Source organism: Schistocerca cancellata, chromosome 2 (genome assembly GCF_023864275.1).
Source record: "Schistocerca cancellata isolate TAMUIC-IGC-003103 chromosome 2, iqSchCanc2.1, whole genome shotgun sequence".
Taxonomy (NCBI): Eukaryota; Metazoa; Arthropoda; class Insecta; order Orthoptera; family Acrididae; genus Schistocerca; species Schistocerca cancellata.
Genome location: NC_064627.1, coordinates 41,589,777 through 41,609,809, shown reverse-complemented (window position 1 = coordinate 41,609,809; position 20,033 = coordinate 41,589,777). Strand labels below are relative to the sequence as shown.

The 20,033-nt window shown below is 41.8% G+C and overlaps 1 protein-coding gene across 1 annotated transcript in view; it reads left to right on the top strand.

Annotated features, from left to right (window-relative positions):
* Nucleotides 1–20,033, top strand: part of LOC126150512 (histone-lysine N-methyltransferase PRDM7-like) — a 277,290-nt gene that overhangs the window by 194,803 nt on the left and 62,454 nt on the right. The window contains exon 7 of the mRNA XM_049915881.1: nucleotides 7,996–8,072. Coding sequence (XP_049771838.1) covers nucleotides 7,996–8,072 — 77 coding nt within the window. The remainder of the gene's footprint in view (nucleotides 1–7,995; nucleotides 8,073–20,033) is intronic.

The window sequence follows — 20,033 nt, the reverse complement described above, 5'->3', positions numbered from 1 at the left end:
GCGATAATGCGTCGGCAATTACATTCTGTTCACCCTTGATATAAACTATCTCGAAATCAAATTCCTGGAGGAATAAACACCAACGTGCAATCCGTTTGTGCAACAATTTGCATGTGAGTAAAAACGATAATGCTTGATGGTCACAAAACACTCGTGTATGCCTTCCCCAGAGATAGTACTGGAACTTGCGGAAAGCCCACACTACAGCTAACGCTTCAAGTTCAGTTGCCGAATAGGCTCTTTCACATTCCGTTAACGTTCTACTGGCAAAACTAATTATGTTTACTTTTTGTTTTCCATTATCATCTACTAATTGGAATAGACAAGAGCCTAATCCCTGACATGAGGCGTCCGTGCTCAAACAAAAGTTGTAGTTCATGTTAGGATGCTTCAGAATGGGTGCGTTTATGAGTGCCTGTTTGATTTTTTCGAAATCTTCCTCACATTTTTCTGTCTACAACCATGTGTGGTTTTTCCTTAAAAGGTTGAGTAGGGAATCACTATTCAGTAACTGTTTGGGCACGAATTTTCGAAAAAATGACGTGAGCCCCAGAAAAGCTTTCAATTGTTTACGTGTTTGTGGTGAGTGGAAATGTTTTATGGCATCAAGCTTTTTTGGATCTGGTAAAATTCCGCCTTGTGAAATAATGTGGCCTAAAAATTTTATTCGATCCCTTCCGAATTCGGACTTCTTAAAATTTGCTGTGACGTCATATTCTCGGAACTTTTGGAACACTTTGTGTACCAATTCTACATGCTCTTGCCAGGTCTCCGTGGCTATCAAGAGATCGTCTACATACAACGTCACTTTGCTAATCAGTTCTGGACCCAATACTCTGTCTAAAGCCTCTATAAACACCCCAGAACTCACGTTGAGTCCAAATGGCAGTACTTGGAATTGATAGCTTCTGCCAGCATGAATGAACGCAGTATATTTTCTGCTATCACTATGTAGGGCTATTTGCCAATACGAAGCCTTCATGTCAATGGATGTTAAATACTTCACTCCATGAAATTTAAGCAATTGCTCATCTAAGTTCTCCGGCCTAGTGCGTATTGGTACAATGATCTTATTAATTTCCCGCGCATCAAGTACTAATCTGACTGACCCGTCAGGTTTGCTGACAGCTAGGATGGGACTGCAGTACGGTGAATGCGAAGGTTCTATCACCTTCCATAGAACCATTCTATCTATTTCTTTGCGAACCGCTTCCTTCTTTGCCCATGGTATCGCATATGATTTATGGCAGTACGTTTTATGTGGGTAGACTTCCATTTTGTATTCATACTTTTTGATTATTGTCGGCTGTTTTCTAAAAATGTCTCGGTATTCATAAATAAGATCTGCCAGTTCATTTTGTTGAGTTTCTGAAAGACAAGTGGATTTTCCTACCTTCTCGTGGGCGGCCTGTTCGTTAATTATTTCCGTGTCTAATTGTTCGGGGAAAGGAATATCTATCAATAAAACTTGTGGGTAAACTAATTTTACTTCAGCTTGTGTCTGTAATTGGCCATTACGATCTATTGTTGACTTTACAAGATTAACCTTCACACTACGACTACCCACTCGGAAATAGCAAACTCCACTGCCTATGTCGATGTTTACTTTATGCTACCGGTAAACTTCCATACCTAAAATACAATTGACGATTAACTTGTCAACGATTAAGAATGTACAGTTTATCGTGACATCGCTAATGGTAACAGGTATTTGCGTCTGCCACTTAATACTTTTTGACTTGTTACCTACAGCTGTCAAGATTTTACAATTTTCCGTTGGCAACACTGGTACTTGTAATGCTGTCGAAACTTCTTTAAATAAACTGTTAGAAATAATATTCGTAGATGCGCCTGTATCTAAAATTACGTTGGTAATTATAGTTCCTATCTTTGCTGTTATTACAGCCTGCACGAGGTCACTTACCTTGTCCGGTGCTTTCTTCTCTTCTTCACATAGATAATCTTCTACGGTCGCATCCTGATCATATCTTAAAAATAATTGCCTAAGATGTAATGTGTGCTTGTTTGTGCCCCCTGTTGTCAAATCGGTCGGCCGGTGGGGGCTCATTACGACCGATTGTTGTTTACCGGTGGAGACAACGGCGTTGCTTCAGTACTGTCCGTTACATCTATAAAGTGTACTGAGTGGTTATTCTGTCGCCAATTAGTTTCCGGACCGCTGCGTGCAACATTTTCTTGCGACCGGCCGTCGCTATTCCTCCTTGGTCTGTCATTCCTATTACTGTAACTATTGTAATTTTCATTTGCGTGCCGCCTTTCATCACGCGGGCCTGGCCAATCATTCACGTGATTTCTATCATTTCCATACCGGCGTGGACCGTAATCTGCACGATACCTTCGGTCTTCACGTCTCTGTGGCGCCGAATTCTTCCGATTTCCGTAATTCCAGGTTCCATTACTTGGCCTTGTCGGATACGGATGCCAACTGTGTTGGTTTTGTCCATTGCCATTAAAATGATTCCCGTTACCGTTGTTTTGATTGGTTACGGAGTGTTCATTCCGATTACTTGTGCTCGGCTCTTCTTCGTATATTAGATCAATTGAGTCAAGCACGGAAAGAAAGTATTCAAGGTCGTTCTCCGGTATGGTTACCAATTTTTCGCGTAAGTTCGCGGGTAGTCTGTTTTTCAGAATTTTGAGAACGTCTACGTGCGGTATTGGATTATTCCAATAGCGCGTCTTATTCAAGTACTTTTCGAAATACTTTCTCAACCCGCCGTTTTTTAGGTTGAACGGTTGTGGGTTGAATACCTCACGTCGCAGTCTTTCTTGGACCCCAGCAGACCAATATTTCTCCAAGAAAGCCCGTTCAAATTGTTCGTAGGTGACGCACTGTTCAGCCATGTCTGTGGCCCACAAAAGTGCGTCGCCTTGTGTGAAGCCTACTACATATCTAATCTTCTGTGCCTCAGTCCAGTTTCTTGGTAAGACATTTTTAAATGCTCTTACAAATACGACTGGATGAGTTTTTCTGGATTCTGTGGAGAAAACTGGAAACTGTCTATGTTTCAACAGGCTCTCATCGACTAGAATCGTCGAGATGCAAGGCGACACGCCTACTGCCTGTTGCAGCACCGCGTTTGGCGAATAGCCATTGTTTGCCTGCGCCGGTGCGTGCACATACGCCGGACAGGGCGCGTGATGTTCTGCGTTATTGACATCGTAATCTGGCACGGGCGAATAAGTGTCAGGCTGCCTGTTGCTTGACGTAGGCAAATCATTTGAAACATTTAGTCTACCAGCAATTTCCTTACGTATTCTGTCCTCGGCTACTTTGATTTCATTACCTAATTTTTCAAAAAGTTTTGTTTCCCGGTCAGTTATTGATTCATTTACATTACCGTTTTCTAAAGTTTCATTTATTTTGATAATGTCCGCGTTGATACGTCGAGTCTCCCGTTTCAGAAAACCGACTTCTTCGTTAACTTTATTAACTTGGTCAGGTATTTCTTCACATGCGGACTGTACTCTTGTTAAATTTAATTGAATAGCCTGTACGTTTTCATGTATTTCTTTTTGTACGGTTTGTGTTTGATTGTGTGTTTCTACTATTTCTGACAGTTCCTGTTCCTGTTTGTTTGTAAGATCTGACAATTTCTTTTCTAAGTCATTTACCAATACATTGTATACACTATTGACGGTTTTGATGACTTTGTCTTCGATCTTTTGATCGATTTCATTGGTGAGTTTATTTAAGCGTTGATCGAAATGTCTGTGCATGTTTTCAAATTGCGTGTTTACACTTGAAAACTGCTGTTGGAACCCAATTTCCATGTTTGACAATTTTGTGTTTGTCATGTTGTGGCTGATTTCTAGATTCGACAGTTTTGTGTTGGTTGTGTTGTGGCTGACTTCTAGATTCGCCAGTTTTGTGTTCGTTGTGTTGTGGCTGATCTTTAAATCAGATAATTGCTCGCTCACGTTTGACATCAGACTATATAATGCCTCAAGCGTAACTGACGAAGCTTGTGTGTTTGTATTTATGCCATTATTTGTAGCCATTGTTTCTCTACCACGATCTGATTGAATCGAAACCGGGCTAGGTTCACTGATTTCACGCGAAATATTTTCATCTGATCTGGTAATCGATGCTTCATCGACTGTGCACAAGGTTTCATTTGCAAGTGGTTCATTATTGTTAATCCCTGTGGAGTGCAATTGAATCGTATTTACTTCTACATTATGTTGTGCTGAAAAACTAATTGCGTCATCATTTACGTCACTATTGTCAGAATCGGTGACGTGTCCATGAACATTTGTCAAATTAAAGTTCTCCGATTCCATTGTGGAGATATTATTTTTATCTGTACTTTACTGTTAATCTAAATCTTTAAATTCTCTCGCAGTTGAATTAATAGAAATATCTCGCGATTGTTATTTGTTGCGCGTCGGAAATTTACAAGATGTCGCACTACGTCTTCTAATTCTGCGATTGTTGAACATAAAAAAGTAATTATCAAAGTGTAATTGTGTGTTGCCACAAACACTACCAGGATTTTAATATGGAAAGGAAAAGGTTCTGCTTTAAGTGGAGCTAAGCCAAGGTGCAGCCACTGCATGCGTTTGCGCTTTCCTACCTTAATTCCGGCTGAGCTGCGTCACTCACGATTACGTTAGTTTTGTAAATCCTTGTCCTTGTTCCTTCCGGTTATTGTGCCATCTGTTTATACAGTTAACATTGTTTCACCTTATTCATCATTTTCCATGTGCGTCATGTAACAGAGAAACAGTAATTAGTACAAGTACATTTGTAGCACAACAATCAAGTACTTACTCTTTGTTCCACCAGCACTGTCCCTGTCAGCGGTCGCCAGTGTGGCGAAATAAATAAAAAAACATTTGCTTTTATTTTGTTTTTTAACTTTAGAATTTTTGAAAGGCTTTTTGACGGATCGTATTGACTGGCTTGAATGCGGACAAATACAGTGCTGCGTGAAATATGCCTGTAATATAATTTACCATTTCGATTAATTACATTTTGAATTCTACGTCATTGTTGATTTAATCAGAGTTCTCACCTTAGACGTAGAATTAGTCCTTCTGCCACAATATTAATTCATCAGTCGCCATCGAAGTTCTTCTCTTTGTTGACCGTGTGTATCTTCCTAAGTCGGCATCGGTTCACTTCACGAAGACGGTGGAAACCAGGGAATACAATGCTACGTTGCTTTAAATAATTTTCGTAACACTTCGATACTTCTCACTATTTTTTATTCACAAGACAATAAGACTTGCTCTGCTCGTCGCACAAACCATAATTACTAACTACATGGCTGCCTTTCCTCACAGTCCAAAAATCACGTCCATCCTCCACGAGGCAACAATCGAAAGTGTCCCTTAGCTCCTTCTTGGAGTATGAAACAAAAGAGAATCCAATGTGAACATTACAAAGATTATAATCTACATGCCTCTTGATTTAATCTTTGGCGCAGCTTTTAAGGTATTGTATGTCTCTGCGTCGGAATGTGTCATTACAATCTCATGCAGAAATGTGAAAAAGATAGCTAAAGCAACTTCTCTCTCTCTCTCTCTCTCTCTCTTATACAAACACTTGCTATCATGTTCTACAGGAATATATCAATCTCCTACTGTGCATAAGAAGGGCACTGCTGTAATAAGTGTTTATTTATGTTCCCCCTAACGTTTTGTTTGGTATATCTTGTGAAATATATGAATTATCGACAAAATTCCGTAATATGTTCGATGCAACCAAACTTTTTTTTTTTTTTTTTTCTGCCGCCAATGGAATGTCTCAGTGGCCGCCACTGCCTACTACTGTGCCATTTATTCAGTCTATTACTTTAGGATGAAGCACATTTTTTATTTTCTATGTCATTGGTCCCAAAAAAGATCATTGTCATACAACCCCTACTTCTTGATTAATGCATACGTACTGACCATGATTTTCTGATGTCGATATCCATCTTAATCGAGGATAGTCTGCTCCCAATGGCTTCGTGTCAGTATTAATCCCAGTTCATGTGGTATCAGATGGAACAAAGTTTTTGTACGTTTTCAAAATTCGGAGATCTCACTGTTTGTTTCTAATATAATCAACAAATTTATTAATGCGGCTTATTCTTTAAAAAATAAAGATATGTGGTTTCAGCTGTTATATAATTTTCAGCTGATCATTATCTTTCTATTTGGTAAGTATTTTTTTTAATGAGACGGCTTGCTCTAATGTACCACTAGTTATTACAATGATTGAATTGGTAATATTCGCCTATTCTGTTAAAGCAAGCTAAAACTATTTTCTGTGACAGCTGCATTGACGTTATACTATTTCTAAGTTAATTAACTACCATCTTAGACCTATTTATATTCCTATTAGACATGGCTGATGAGACTGAGGCATCTTCCCCGAGCACCAGTTCTTGTAATCGAATAGAATCATTAAATAAAGTACAGGATGATATCTGGAATATTTTAATTTTGAGAAACAATGTGATTTTCAGAATTTATTAAATAGTATATCAGTACAATAATATGATACTAAAAAAATGTAATATTTGTCTGTTAGATATATATGTGTTCAGATTAGAGTTTATTGTCCCTGGTCACTCTGAACATCTGCACCTGAAATTAAAACTATCTTCTGAGTATGTTGGTGCAAATACGGTGGACTTCTTCATCAGTGCAGTTTTGATTGTGCCGGAACTGAAGAGCTTGAACGGATTTTGAACTTTTGTAAATGAATACAAAGCGTTTACAGAAGAAATGTGTTTGGGCTTTAAAAAGAGCAATTGTTTGCATAACAGATGGACTAGAACTACGATAATTTAGTCTACAAACACTGCTGCCGTTAGAGTTTAAAAATCAGACAATCATTAAAAGGAATAAAACGTGTTTTTTGCAGATTGTATGATGACACCCAAACCTCCAGATGTCACTCAAATCGGTTCCAAATGTTGTATGTCGACAGAGTATCAACCAAAGCTCCGATTTACTTCGTACTATGTGCTGTCGTCTAGCAGAATGGGTGTACACGTTAATTAAAAGTAACATCAGAACTGTGGAGCACATCAAAAGCATAACTGTGATTGACTAAGACATGTTGCTTCCATGGGGAAGTTGATAGAGCATTAGATCGTATTACCAATAGTCCCGAACCCAAACCCCAATGACAAGAAATTCTTATATGGGACAATATGTTTATGACATGTGAAAGGGCTGTGTAGAGTTTACAATGTGTTTTTTTTTTTTTTTTTTTTGGGAGTCTGCATTCACTTTGTTTCGTCGAAAGTGGCAAACCTATTGAGTACAACTGTAATTTCACAGAATATACAATCAGAACAAAAAAATAAAGAAGCAACCGCATCACATGTGAAGAAGTTATAGTAACAATAATAATAATCAATAATAAACAAACTAATAATATCAATAATAAGTATAACATTCAACTAACAAAGCGAAAGAAAACTGCCAAAAGAACATTGCTACAAACCCCGAAAGGTCCCTTTTACGTGTCGGGAAAACTTTCTCCCATATAACAGTCTCACGCATAAATAGTTTAATAAAATTGTCATCAGTGGTGCTTTAACACTGGAACTCTAGTACGACAATTGAACACTCTACCCTCTCATCCACGAAGATCTACTACACTTTTCCTGTGCTCCATCGCTCCGGTGATACTTTTAACTACCATTTATGCATATTCTACGAGACGACAACACACAGTACAAACTAAATCGGTGTTTTGGTTCATACTCTATCGACATGCAACGTTTGGTACGAATATGAGTGTGTGACATCTGGAGGTTTGGGTGTAAGTGTCAGAAGTGTTGTGTGTACTGAATCAGTCATAGTACTTAGCAATCGTGAATAAAGATCATACTGTTAGTAGAAAAAGAAATGATGTGATGATCTTGATAAATTTTTGGAGATTTAAAAATTCTTATTTTATGAGTTCAAACGTATTGAAAAACGTGCAACCTATCTTGGCTGTATTATTAAATAATTTTTTTGTTTCAGTTTGTGATGAATGCAATAGAGAATGGTTTGGTGACTGTCCTTCTCATGGACCACTTATTCATATTATGGATACACAGGTAATAATCCTAGACTGTGAACTGTCATGATTAAAAATGGAAATTGCTTAATGAAATAGATAATTTATGGATACTTATTTGCTATAATTGACTGAGAGGAAGTAAAGTTTCTGTTTTAAATTATTTAAGCGCTTCATGACATGATTAAATGTAAGTTGTACATTGTCTAATGTTTATATGCATTTTCTGCCATGTAACAAGGATAACAACTATACAGGGTGACGCAAAATTCACGCACACGGGCTTCGCAGCGCGACTCCGCACATTCCATCGATAAAAAAATTACTGTCACAAAATTTCGTCCGGCATAAAAAGGACGTTAAAGAGTGGCAATCTCGAAACACTGTAACCACATGTATGGCAACTATGTCAGCATATGTTAGTTGGGCTTTACAGTCATCCGCGCTTCGGGCGACTAGGTTGTGCTATTAGTTCCACCCAGGCGCTGCTCGTGGTTTCTATACCGGGGAAGGCTGCGGCATTTATCTATCGGAGCCAACATAGACCTCGGGTTACGCTACAGGTTAGTCTGACATAAACAACTACGAATTCGGGGGGGGGGGGGGGGCAGATCACTCTCTACACACATTTTTACGTACTGTATCTTCTATAATCGGGTATTAAATATCATTAGAAGCTAACTTCGAGTTAAAATCTGTGGTTAGTGTTTTTATACGTCATCATTACATTTTCTGGTACTTTGCAGCAAATCATATGAAAAGACGCGCTTCGGAGATATCTTTAATGCGATGAATGTTAACTCTGCGGCTGCTTAATATTTTTGGTGTTTTCAGTTCTAAACTTAAGGTGTTTATTGTGGTTTACCTCCAAAGCTCGAAGGTTACGAGTTCGCATGACGATATGGTGATGTTTCGGTGACGTCACAGGTGTTGTTCTGTGATTGGGTGACATGAGCAATCCGTGCAACTGCCATATTAATTCACATGTTCGTATTTATTGTGTATTTTGAAAATATGCATTTATGTGAAATAGCACACTAAAGATCTCTCCAAAATACGTCATTTTTAGTACGGTTTGTTGTGCTGAAGTACACAAAATGGGACACTGTAGCGCAACACACGGGTCTAGTTTAGCAGGGGATACAACCCGTCGGCTTTGATCAATGACGTCAGAATTGGCCAGAGAGCATGTATTACAAAGATGAAAGAGCTGAGAAAGAAAGGAATGCAAGAGAGAAAAACTGTACTTCACATATATAAGGGCCAGTAGTATTTTCACGTTAACGATATCTCGTGTTTGTATCTTAGTATTTCTCCGCAAAGTACAATGGAAAGAAATGAATGAAATATATTACTAGCAAAGAATACATCACGTTACATGTGTCAGTTGTATCTCGAAACTCTTTCGAACTGTATTGCTTAAGTGCAGTACGGGATACAAGTTCAGCGTACGTCGATTTCTTCGTTTTCACTAGCATTTCTGTCCTGTTCTTCACTTGAACGATGTATCAAACCCTAAGTGGAAAACGGGATACAAATTGTAGATGTGGTGTTTATTTCGTCTCCGCTATTATTAACAGTCGTTTGTTACGTACATATCAGTACCACAGTACCACTGATGACAGAAGGACCTACGTATGTAATATATGTATACCCGACTTCCGTCGACCTCAACATATGTACACTGGCAACGAAAAGGTGGAAATAGAAGTACGTTACTGAACGACAAGAAGACGACACATGTACAATTTGTATCCCGTACTTCACTATGGGGTACAGTTTTCTTGTTGCCATGGACGCTAATAGTATCCCATTCGTTACATTTGTTATCTTGCTCGCCAATTGACATATATAGTGTCAGTGTAAAGGCGAAGTGAAGGACACTGTATCGGTACCAAAAGTGATTCGTTTCGGAAAATGTCATCACGTTTATGACTGGCTGAACATGACACTACCCTTTTTTACTCACTTCACTTAATAGGCTAAGTAGAACTTAACGTAAAGAAATTACCTCTTATCAATTATGAATGCACTTTTGCTTATCTCAATTCATTTGTTTATAGACGAAGTCAGCTCGTCTCCCCTTCTGCGCAGTAAAATGGTCTATGAACATTTCATTGAAATTTGGCCGATTCAGTAATTCTTTTTATAGGTAACACATTGCAAGCGCACGAAGCCTGTCCCCATTCATAGTGTTGCGCATGAATGTTTTCACTCGCTTTAACGTAGAGAAGCAGCGTTCTGCCTCTCCGGTTGTCATAGGGAAGGTTACTATTATTTGCAGAAGTCTTACATTTTCAGGAAAAGCTTTAGCCAGATTGTTATCGTAAAGAAAGTTCAACAAGGTCAAAGCGCCTGACGCCTTCATAAAGTCTTTTCGGCTGTACAACACGTTCAGCTCATGCCGTAGATCTGAAGACTGTAAATTGAACAAATTAACATCTATTTTAAGCTCTTTCTCCGGAAAAGTAGTTTGATGTTTTGCAAACAACGATGGATCAAACAGCTGGGCAATCGATACGTGATCATTGAAACTGAATCGTTCTCTGATCTGAGTTGTGATGAGGTCGCAAACGTTTCGCGCACACACTACTCTTGATTCTGTGAAACGTCCCCGTTTTGCAGTTGGTTCTACCTGTTCCCAGTGATCGTCAGTTTCAAGTGAGGCCCTCATTTGCTGGACAGAATCTGCAAAGTGCGATACATTTTCAACAGTTTTCACTGCATCAATATTCCTCTACTGCAGTTGATTAAAGAGAATGTCACAATCAAGCATGGCTGTATTAAAAAAATTTAACCAGAAGAGGAAATCTTCGTCTTGCAGGAAACCCTTCAGTCCCCTGGCCTTGTTTATTGTCTTGTAACCACTGGCATCATCATCAATAATTCTTTCTAGGCACTCAACAATTTCCTTTTGGTATTTGTACACAGCGGTTACGCTCCGTGATTTAAAATTCCATCTGATGGACTGAGGACAGGTACGAATACGCTTCTTCACTACTTCGTCAAGAATGGCTGTACGGCTAGAAGACCGGGAAAAAAGGTGGAAATTTCTTTCTAAGTTACTAAAGAAGATCCGCACTTGTTTATTGCTCGTCACACATCGTTCAACAATTAAATTTAACTGATGGGTGTAACAGTGAATAAAATGAGCATTCCTGTACATTTCTCTAATTCTAGTTTGAACTCCACTTTTATGGCCACTCATAACAGGAGCACCGTCGTAACAGTGAGCTATCAGTTTTTCAGGTGTCTCATGTACATTTATTTTCTCTAGCTCGTAGATAACAGCTGCAGTTACATCGTCTGCACTGTGACTTTTTGGGCGTACAAAGGAAATAAATCTTTCATTTATTTGTCCCAGTAGCTCATAGCGAATTATTAGGACCAATTGTGACAAATTTGCACAGTCAGTAGTTTCATCAATTACTATTGCGAGAAAGTTTGCCTTCGAGAGTTCACTCCTGATGAGATTGAGGCATACCTCATAAATTGATTCCAGGAGTTCATTTTGAATTGTCTTCGATAGGCCTAAGATATCATGGTTTTCTGATTTCTCAATGTGCTGCTTCAAGACGCAGTACAGTTCTACCATAAGACTGACTAATCCTCGAATCGTCGTGGTCCCTTAAGGCAAGCTCGAATTTGCCGCAAAATTTAATACAGTCTATCACTTTACCCAGAATATGCCGATTTTTTGATACATTTTCATTATATATCTTTACATTACGGCGGTAAGCACTGTCTAATTGGCACATAATGTCTACTTTCCCTATCATTGAAAACTCAATGAAACCATTTAAATGTTTTTCGCTGGAATTATGTTTTTTTTTCGCCTTTGCGTAAAAATTCTTTAAGTCAGTGATTCCAGTTTCAGTCCAGGCACTATCAGTACTATTTGTAAGAAGACAGGTGAAACAGAAAAATGCATTTTTCCTTCACAACCACACAACCACTCAGCTGCATCGTACATTCCTCTCCTAGATTTGCACTGTTTCTGTTCTTGATTGATCGTTAGATCGGGTCTGGGTGCACCAAGTTCTTTCACTTTCATCCTATGGCCGTGTTCCAAGTTTTTACCTGTTAAATTGCACACTGAATTCATATTGTGCTGGTTTCACACTCGCGGTATGTCGCAGATATTCACAAGCAATTAAAACTCACGTATGGGAGCCTTTATATTTTATGAAGTAACAGCTTTTTCATGAGATGAGAAAACATTTTATTTTCCAAGCACAGATCAAAAACTCATAAGAATAAACAACTCGTAACCAAGCCGACTACGGCAAAGATAAAAATCTGTCAGCTACAGCTTTCACCCGCTGTTTTTGGCGCAGTGGATAAGTGACGTCGCCACATCAGCCCCCCCCCCCCCCCCTCCTTTTGAAACCGGGTGCACCAGGTATGTGGGGAAACTTGCACTTGATTTTTCTACCAGCTCTCGTGAAAACATCTGGTGCAGGCAATGGCTGCTCCTGTTCTGCACTTGCTGCTTCGTTGTCCTCTTCTGAAACCGAGGGCTCGACGAGACTATCTGCTGTTTCTTTGGACTCCACGTTTGAGGGTGATTTTGCAGACCGAGGAAGGAGTGTATCCTCTTCGGTGTAAGCAGGCTTAAGCCGCTCAATTGAGACTGTCTCTTCTTTACCATCCTTATCGATTTTGAAGCTGTGGTTTCCTCTTGTTATTACCCTGTATGGTCCAGAGTAAGGCGAAAGAAGCGACAGGCGCACCGTATCATCCCTAAGCCACACGTGGGACGTTGCTTGCAGGTCTTTATGTACAAACACTCTCCGGTCTCCATGTCTGACAAGGTTAGTGGGTTTGATGTTTCTCATTCTATCGCTGAGTTGTCTCGCGAATTGCGTGCATAGCTCAGGGGCGAACGTCTGTGTAGATGCTGGAACGATTAATTCTCCAGAAACCCTCAATTGCTCGCCATAAACCAATTCTGCGGAAGAGCATTGTAAGTCCTCCTTCACGGCCGTTCTCAATCCGAGTAGGGCCAGCGGTAGTGCTTCAGGCCATGACGTGGAACTACACATTAATGCAGCTTTGAGCGTGCAGTGTAGTCGTTCCACCATTCCATTACTAGATGGATGATAGCTTGTGGTGCGTAGGTGGTTGCACCCGCACAGTAGTAAAAGCTCATTGAAAAGTTGGCTTTCAAACTGCCTTCCGCGATCTGTTGTTATGTTTTGCGGAACGCCAAACCTGGAGAACCATGAATGCAACAGTGCTTTTGCAACCGACTCCGCAGAAATGTCTTGTATTACAACTACTTCTGGCCACCTGGTAAAACGATCAATGATTGTGAGCAAATAGCGTTGTTCTGAAGAGCATGATAGCGGGCCCACAATGTCCACATGTATATGTGAAAATCTTGCAGATGGCGTCGGGAAGTCAGCAATAGGTGCGAAGACATGTCTGCCGATTTTATCACGCTGGCATGTTAGGCATGCACGCGCCCATGCACGACAATCTTTTTGTATTCCGGGCCACACTACTTTGGAGGAAACTAACTTGGCTGTAGCTCGTACTCCTGGATGTGATAGATTATGTAGTGCACTATAAATCTCGCGACGATATTGTTCTGGAATGTAAGGTCGCTCCTTTCCTTTTGCTACATCACACCAAATTCCGTCAGACACACGTCTGAGCGGCAGCGCAGTTCTCTGTTCCTCTATTAGACGGCGCAAGAAAGGATCTTCTCGTTGTTTAGCCGCTAACTCGGTCCAACGAATTGAATTTAAACTTGCACAATTCATAGACAGGCAATCTGCGACCAGGTTGTCTTTTCCTGAAATGTGACGCACGTCAGTTGTGAACTGTGCAATGTACTCGACTTGCCTGCACTGACGTGGTGAATTGAGCTCTGTGTCTCGTTGAAATATGGCTACTAACGGCTTGTGATCGGTAAAAATTGCAAACTGCCTCCCTTCGACAGACGTGCGAAAATGCTTTATGGCTGAGTAAATAGCAATCAACTCACGGTCAATAGCACTCCATTTTTGCTGCTGTCGAGTCAGGTTTTTAGAGAAAAATGCGAGCGGCTGCCATCTGCCATCAACTTCTTGCTGTAGCGCTGCACCCACTGCTGTTTGGCTCGCATCAACCATGAGCGCTAAAGGAGCGCTCAATCTTGGATGTCCCAGTAGTGTTGGCCTCTATCCTGGCTGTAGTTGAATTCGGAACACGCAGAAACTTCGGTTAAGGTGTTTGCGATGGTGTCTGCCTTTTTTGCTAAGACTTGCAATGGTAAGTCTGTTTCTGCTGCAATGACGGCACGGATGTTGGCAGGAAGTTTACAAAGCCATATTAGACGTAAAGACTCTTCAGGTAGGAGTTTCGGGCCGGCTAATGTACGTAAGGCTTTGAGTACTTGTGACGGAGTCTTGTCGCCCAAATCTTCGGATGCGAAAATTTTTTGTAGTCCAAAGCTGGGGGCGCGTCGGCCAGAACGCGGAAAGCTTAACATTTCCGTGTCGCGCGTAGGTACTCCCATCTTTTGCGTTAACATCTGTCGTTCCGTTTTGTGGCGAATTAAAGGGCGTGGACCGCGATCCTTGGTCGAACAGACTGTAGTCTTCAATCTTGATTCCACTGCCCCATGCTTTTGTCTCTGAATTCATTATTCTCGCCGTATATATATTTTCTTTATGCTTCTGCTACGATTTTTCGGGGTCACCACTATCCCAGCCTTTATATTTTATGAAGTAACAGCTTTTTCATGAGATGAGAAAACGTTTTATTTTCCAAGCACAGATCAAAAACTCAACAAGAATAAACAACTCGTAACCAAGCCGACTATGGCAAAGATAAAAATCTGTCAGCTACAGCTTTCACCCGCTGTTTTTGGCGCAGTGGGTAAATGACGTCGCCATACAGTAAAATCTTGCAAAATACACTCCGAAAAAGAAACTTGCTAATATCACACGGTATCAACAAAAGCAGTCAACATCAGCAAGCAAGGTAAGTAAAGTAACGGGATAAATTTCGCGCGCTTTGTCCTCTAATCACTTATGGAACTCTCGCTAGATGGCAGTATTGTAATGTTTCTGTAGTGTAGTGCACTCTGGCGGATATTTGCAAACTTATTCTAAATGTGGATAAAATAGCCAATGGCAGAAACAAAACAACAATGTACAACATTATCAAAACAATAATACTAAACGTCGATTAATGACGCGTCAAAGTGTAGTAGAGATGTGCTGAGACACAGATTGGATAGCGAAGTTTCGGCCTCTCTACATTCTTTTATTACATAAATAGTGGAACGTGAAAAACGTGTGGTGCTTGGTAGGACACCCTTAGGCTGCAAGGTCTGAGCCTTCGGGTCGCCCATAAAGAGCAGTACTATTTAGAAGCCACGCCCCCAAACCGCCACTACATGCAGGTTACGGACGTTCCAAGGCGCATTACTAACCATTCGGAAAACATCCATTGATACAAACAGTTCCAAAAACGTTAACCGTCATTATTTCAATCGGAATGGGAAATATACGAAATTCGTCCTGATAATTTAAATTATGTAGTACGTTCTTGCGAAATTTACTTTAACATATTTTTTGGGGCGGCTCCGCCTCAGAGCCTTTAATTACAAGCCGCGCCTGGTTCCACCTCTGCCGTAGCGCTGCGTGTTTTCATGTCCGTTGTGGGCGCCGCATCGCTGGTTGTCGGCTAGTGTGTGCGGCCCTTCCTATCGTGGTGTCGGGTCACGCCGTGGTTCTCAAGAAAATTCCGCGTACAGGTATTGTCAGCTTCACCTTTGACAAATCCACGCGTCATGGCCAGCCCAGTTCTTTGGAGATACATGACTGGTTAGTCAATACAATTCAAGTCACTACTGATCAGGTGCATACTGCGTATTTTGACAGCGAACTATGTGTGTATTTTGTTAAGTTTCTTTACCCGCTTCAGGTTGATAGGATACTTTCTCATCCCGGTTCTCTGGTACCCTTTACGCACCAGGATGCTTCTACTAGTATGGTTCTCTTCGCAAATGCAGAAGTGATATGTACGAATGTCTGGATGTTTAACCTTCTGCCCGAGGTAGACGACTGTTTTCTGATGCCCGTTTTACTTCCTTGTGGGGAAATACATCATATTCTAAAGGAACGCTGGTCTGCTCAGCACCGCTTACAGGTTTATAGTGGTATTCGGTCGGTGGAAAAGGTGGTCAGAAAACACATTCCTTCTCATCTACAGGAATGTGGTTACAGGGTCCATATTACGTACAGTGGCCAAGAAGGAACACTGGTCATTTCCGTGTCCCCGACGTGTGGTGGTATTAAAACTTACATACGAACAAGGTAAAAAATTGACTTTAGCTGATCTTCTCCCGCAGGGATCTCAGACAGAATCGCTCGCTGTTACTGAGGGACGCAGTGATCGGTTGACCAACAACACCCATGACTTTCCCCCACTGTCCTTGCATCGGGATGTAGATGCTGTTAATTCCGATGTGCCCACCATGATTTCTCACAGCAAGCGTCACCGAACACAGGATGATGCGACGGATGAACCATCCCTATTGATTCGCCCTTCCGATGGGCCTCCAGTAAAGGACCCCCTTTCTCAGTCTGAAATCGTGGATGAGGACGCCACAGGTGCTTTCATGCGTGTGCAAAAGATCCCTGACACCTTGTTTGGCGTTGTTCCTGTTGCCGAGGCCGCCCCTTCAGAGACGCCCTTGTAGGAATCAGCTCGCCGTTCCCATGGGTCTTCTTCGGTTCTCTCGGACACTTCTCATGTCGACACTGTTTCCCATTCTCCTTCTGCGACTTCTGTCGCCCCCTCTGGGTCACAGCCTTCTCCTGTGAAACAACTGATTGATTCTCAAGAGCCAGTGGATCCCGTTGTTATTCACCAACCATCCCTCCGTGAAGCCATGTGTGCGGACGAGTGGGATGTAGAGGCCTCTCCTTCGCAATCTGAAACGGAATACCTCCATGATGCTCCCACGTGACCGAAGGGACCAAGTCGGCGCCGCGGAGACGCAGTAGGATTCGTAAAGAGCCTCAGAGAGCCGCGTCATGGCCGAAGAAAAAGCAGTGGGAGATGAGGGCTCTGTTTCGTAGTTCTTCTCTCTCTGGTTTGGCGATTGATTCTGGTATGGTTACTTTTATGTTACTCCGTCAACTGACGGATCTCTACCATTCTTTGTTCTTCTTTCCGGGTTGGAGTTCCATGCAAGCATACACATTTCTTACTCTGTATATTAACAGAATACGTTTTGAGCTTCGGTTCGCTGCTTTGCAACAGTTTGTGTATCAATCTGGGGCGGATGTTTTTTTTTTTTTTTTTTTTTTTTTTTTTTTTTTTTTTTTTTTTTACAAGAAGTTTTATTCGACCAGTTTTCCATTTTTGGGTTCTCAACCTTTTTTAATGTAGCTTTCGAACTTTCTACGGGCACTGCCTTGTTTAATAGGGAAGGCATTCCGTTGATGGATTTCGAAGTACTCGACAGTGCAAGGGAGATCAGGTGCACGTTTTGTGATCTCAGTTTACTCCATCTTTATGCCCCTTCTGGCACAGGTTGTACTACTGCACGTTTGAGTTTCTATAAGGAAGAAATCGTTTACTTCTTCGTAAATCACCGACAAAGATTATATTAGGTGGGGACTTCAATTCTTTTCTGCGGCCGGTGGATCAGTCTTCACAATTTTAATTTCAGTAAAGAATTCGACGACCTGGTGCGCTCCTTGCGCCTGCGTGATGTGTGAGTTTCTCGCTATCCTACACTTGTGTGGCATACATACTATACTCCCACGTCTAGCAGTCGCCTCGATCGCTTTTACATTTCCGATTCCTTGTGTGGGCCACTTCTGGATGTTTATGTGATACCAGACTGTTTTACTGATCATTGCGCCGTAGCCGTCACGTTTAATTACGAGCGGCCACCGGTAAAATTGTTTCGTCCTCCCTGGATGCTCAGTATAGCCTATTTGCAGGATACCTGTCTTGGTGTCGTCCTGGAGAACGTATGGGTTGGTTGTTCTCGTACTATGGACCGGTACTCGTCTATTGTGGCATGGTGGACATTGCATGTTAAACCACAAAACCGTAGGGCTCTCATGCGTTTTGGAGTTGCAAAGGTGGCAGACGATTGACGTACGCAAGAATTTTACTGCTCAGTCTTACATCAATTGTAATAGCGCTACGCGTGCTCCCCTACGGGTCACTGATATACAGCGCATCAAAGTCAAATTGCTGCAGCTCAAACACATTCAAATGGAGGGACTGCAGACGAGATCTCAACCATCTTCCCTTTTACAAGACGAACTGACGTCACTTTACCATCTAGTCCGTTTACGGGCACGCCAGAAGCGTGTGTGCCTAGCCTCCCTCACGACCGTTGACGGCCGCAAGTTCACCTCTCACCGTGACATTTCTGACTTTATTTACACCTATTTTACTGATCTGTACGTTACCCATGTCCCGGCTAAAAACTCTCGACGACTTTACATCCTTGCTGAGTCACGTCGTCACTCCTCAATTAAATGACGCCTTTCTGCATCCCTTTCACAAGGATGATATATATGATGTAGTTACAGGATCTCAGTCCCGCAAGTCGCCTGGATTAGACAGTATTCCTAAGGAGTTTTTTGTTAAATTTTGGCCACTGATTGGTGACACCTTAACTTCAGTGGTAAATGAAGCGATGTGGGGAGTCTCACTTCCTGCCCCTTTTCAGGAAGATCAGCTGGTCCCCCTCCCGAAATCTACAGGTCGACCAGCGATTGATTCCCTCCGTCCTATTACTCTCCTTAACTTTGATTATAGACTTGTCGCTTGAGCAATTAATATCCGTCTCTCTAAGCTGCTCGATACCATTATTGCCCCCACCAAAGCTGTATGTCTGGACGCACGATACTGATTTCTGTTCTTGAATGTCGTGATGTAATTTCGGTGACGGCTGCTGCTAACCCAGGGGCTTTGCTTTTTCTTGATCTCCAGAAAGCATTTGATGGTGTCAGCCATGATTTTTTAACGAGAGTGCTCACTGCAGTTGGCTTTAATAATGATGCTCGACAGGTCTTAACTCGCCTTTTTACCAGTATCAGTGTCTCAGTGATTGTGAATGGTCACCCTACGCCCCGTATTTTGATCAGATGGGGTTTATCCTAGGGAAGCCCCTTATCCATGTCCCTTTTTGTCTTGTTCGTAGAGCCCTTACTTCGCTGTCTCGCCATGCAATTACGTGGCTGGACTACTTTGGGGAAATTTTTTCGGTCTGTGCATATGCCGATGACGTCATGGATTTAGTGCAACATGTCGAGGACATACCGAGGCTTAAGCATACCTTGGATTCATTTTGTCGTCTTGCTGGTGCTCTTATTAATGATCGTAAATGCACGTTCCTCCTGTTTAGAAGCTTTGATCATGTCGTTATTCCTTGGGCGAAGGTCGTCAATCGCCATAAGACCTTAGGGACCGTAGTGGATCACAGTCCGATCAAAATGGTGACACTAAATTGGCGTGAGGTTAAGTCGTATTCACAGGGCGATCCTTGAACATGAACGCCGTTCCCTTAGCTTCCTACCCTCAAGGGGCTCAGCATTTAGTTGCTGGGTATGGGCTTGGCAACCCTGGGGTCCCTGAACTGGGGACTGGGAAGCGCCACCAGTCCTCAATACCGTAAGCTCTGAGCGTGCTTCAACGACCTAGGCACGATGGTGGAACATTGTATGGTACAGAGCCTGTGGATCTTGGCTTAACTGCCTGGGTCGTGAGGATGGTATAAAGCTCTATAAAAAAAACCTCAATCTCAAGGTGTGCTGTGCACCCAGGAGACGCATGGCTGTTGAGGTAGAACAATTGCTAGCGGGCGACCTCTGTGGAACCTGCTGCCCCCCAGTTGTATTAGGCTTACCCAGGCAAGCAGGGCTCTGTCTGGGTGGACATTCCTTTCCCTAGCTGCTCGTGGGACCACCATGAAAATAAATACGGATAATGTGCAAGCATGAGTCTCTAAGAAAGGAAAGTTCAATGCTTTAAT